The sequence below is a fragment of the Ipomoea triloba genome, chromosome 14 (assembly GCF_003576645.1).
Source record: "Ipomoea triloba cultivar NCNSP0323 chromosome 14, ASM357664v1".
In the NCBI taxonomy this organism is placed as follows: domain Eukaryota; kingdom Viridiplantae; phylum Streptophyta; class Magnoliopsida; order Solanales; family Convolvulaceae; genus Ipomoea; species Ipomoea triloba.
Window position 1 is genome coordinate 19,862,776 of NC_044929.1, and position 2,638 is coordinate 19,865,413.

General features: G+C 35.7%; 1 protein-coding gene across 1 annotated transcript; it reads left to right on the forward strand.

Annotated features, from left to right (window-relative positions):
* The first annotated feature begins 6 nt into the window (after positions 1-6).
* On the forward strand, positions 7-1,973 carry LOC116004319 (two-component response regulator-like APRR5). Its single transcript, XM_031244309.1, has 3 exons — positions 7-450; positions 573-746; positions 1,371-1,973. Exons 1-3 carry the CDS (start codon positions 52-54, stop codon positions 1,575-1,577), a joined length of 780 nt encoding a protein of 259 aa, XP_031100169.1. The 5' UTR covers positions 7-51; the 3' UTR covers positions 1,578-1,973.
* Positions 1,974-2,638: the final 665 nt, after the last annotated feature.

Here is a 2,638-nt window from a genome sequence, read left to right on the forward strand (position 1 = left end):
AAAAAAAAAAAAAAAAAAAAGAATTATTTCCAAATTTCAAAACACGCCAATATGTACGGCTACACTTATACTAACGATATCCATTACGGCGCCGCCTACTCTACCACCCAATACTACGGCGCCGCCCACGTCCCGCTGCCGCCAATGGTGGCGCCGCCGGAAGCTCTGCCGTCCCTGCCGCCGCCGCTGGTGATCCCCGGCAGCGACTACGACTCCCTGTCGCCGCTGAAGTCGGAGATTAACGGCTACAGCAGCAGCGAATACAGCAGCTACGGCTCCCCCAGCTCCGCCACCAGCTACGGCGGCATAACCAACTTCCAGAGAAGCATCAGCAGCCACTCCCTCCACAAGAACACCGACGGATATTTCCCCGTCGTCTCCTCGCCCACCGGATTTCTCGACCTCGATTGCACTCCGGTGAGAAAGGTTTTCAGCACCGGTGATCTACCAGTAAGTTAGCAACTGTGAACTTTCTTGTAAATAAAAAATAATGATAATAATACACATTCAGACCGTGACTGTGAATTTTTTTAGTAAATAAAAATAATAACTATAATATGTTGTTATGGTAGGGAATAAACTTGGTGCAACGTAACCATAGGTCAGAGAGTCCACTAGCAAGTGAAAGCAACAGCATAATAGAAGGAATGAACAAAGCATGCCGGTATAGTCCCGAGGAGAAGAAGGAGAGGATTGAGAGATATCGGAATAAGAGAAACTTACGCAACTTCACCAAGAAGATCAAGGTATGTATGGTATAACAATATATGGCAGACACAGTTACATTTACGATATGGATGTTGTGTTACTATATATATGTCTCTTTCTATTTTTGACATTCTGATAAGGATCTTATCTTTTATGCATTAGTTAGTTAATAATTGACCAGTTTCATCGAGAGTCGACTGTATAACTGTATTTATTATAAGTTGCACTTAAGTGTACAGTCAATGGTCATTCAAAGTACAGTCATTTGTGTTGACTCTTATGGTATCTTCAACACATGCAAGCACGTAGCAACAGCATTATGAGACTTGAGAAGTTTTAATTTGCAACACATACATTATTCCTTAATGCTTTCCAGGGCCCACAAGAGTCTCTATCCCTCTACCTATACACTATTCATTACTGTTTTAATTCTTACCTGACTACTACTCAACCATCTATCCAATTGATCAATTTAAAATATAATTAACTGAGACATAACTCCGCCTCATGGCTGACAGCGATGTAGAGTTTGATTCTTACTAAAGGGGTATCAATGTATAATATAACCACTCAGGATTAGGGTGCAGTCTTATCCATTATTACTTTAATTGTTCTCTTTGGATAATTTGACGGGTAAAACTCACATCTGTGTCAATCTGTAGTATGAGTGCAGGAAAACCTTAGCAGATAGCAGGCCACGGATCCGAGGAAGGTTTGCCCGGAATGATGAGTCGTGTGAGAGGACACCTCAAAGTGAATGGAACATGATTCGGGCTGGTTTAATGGAGGAAGATGATGATGGGGACATGGATGATGAAGCTTGGATCAATTTGCAGATGATTGATGAACTTAATTTCCAGCAAATCTAATCTGCAGTGGGAGATATAATGATGATGATTATGATTATGATCAAGCTAAGTTTAGTATCATTAGATATTTGCAGTTTAATTTTCTAGTTCATTAAAAAATAAAAGAAAAAAGAACATTAAAGATCTGATGATACTAATTAAGGTAGTTTAGTTATTAATTAGTGTGAGTTGTTGGTATAGAAGTCAAGTTTTAGGATAGTTTCCTAAAGAAGATGAAGAAGAAGAGCTTCCTAAGGTTTTAGTGTTAAGGAGCTCATCATGATGGTGATTTGGTAGTTGCTGTTTCATTTACATGTTTCTAATGGTGCATTATTATTGTAAGAGTCATTTTTAAGGTTGTAATTATAAGTTGCTCATGTACAATTGTTTTATTTTATTGCATTATGATTTGGGCTATTTATGATTATTTTTTTAATGACGAGAAAAACTTGCAATTATTATCTAAGGATACGAACGGGTAATTTCGCTCCCCTAGGACTATTTATGTTTGAGGCTTGCTTTCATTGAAAACTATTTTGATATTATTATTAATCTTGTTATTTTATTGGTAAGATACTAATAAGATGGGGAAAAGTTACACTTCAAAGTGCAAGAGTTTCTTTAAAAGTGCAATTTGATATTAAATATTTATCCCAAAATATACATGATGAATGGCTCACAATTTTTTGGGTACCAAATATAATATTCTAATACAAAGAAGTTTTTTTTTAATAATAATTTAATTTAAACATGTTAGCATACTTCTAATATATACTTCTAAAGAAGCTGAAAAACTATCAAATTAGAAATTTCAACTTGGGGCTTGATCCATATATAAAAGATATTTTTGTTGGATCGAGGCTTGGAATGTTGAATCCATCGTCTTGATATCAAAACTTGGTGATGATTACAATGCAAGTATAAGAAAATAAAGTTGTGTACTCTTTACAACTAATTATAATGTTAGATATAGTAGTAAACGCTTAATCTTAATAATTTTATATTTAATTTGTATTCTCTTCACATGTATGCTCTAAATATATAAAATCACAATTTCACATATAAATATTACAATATCTATT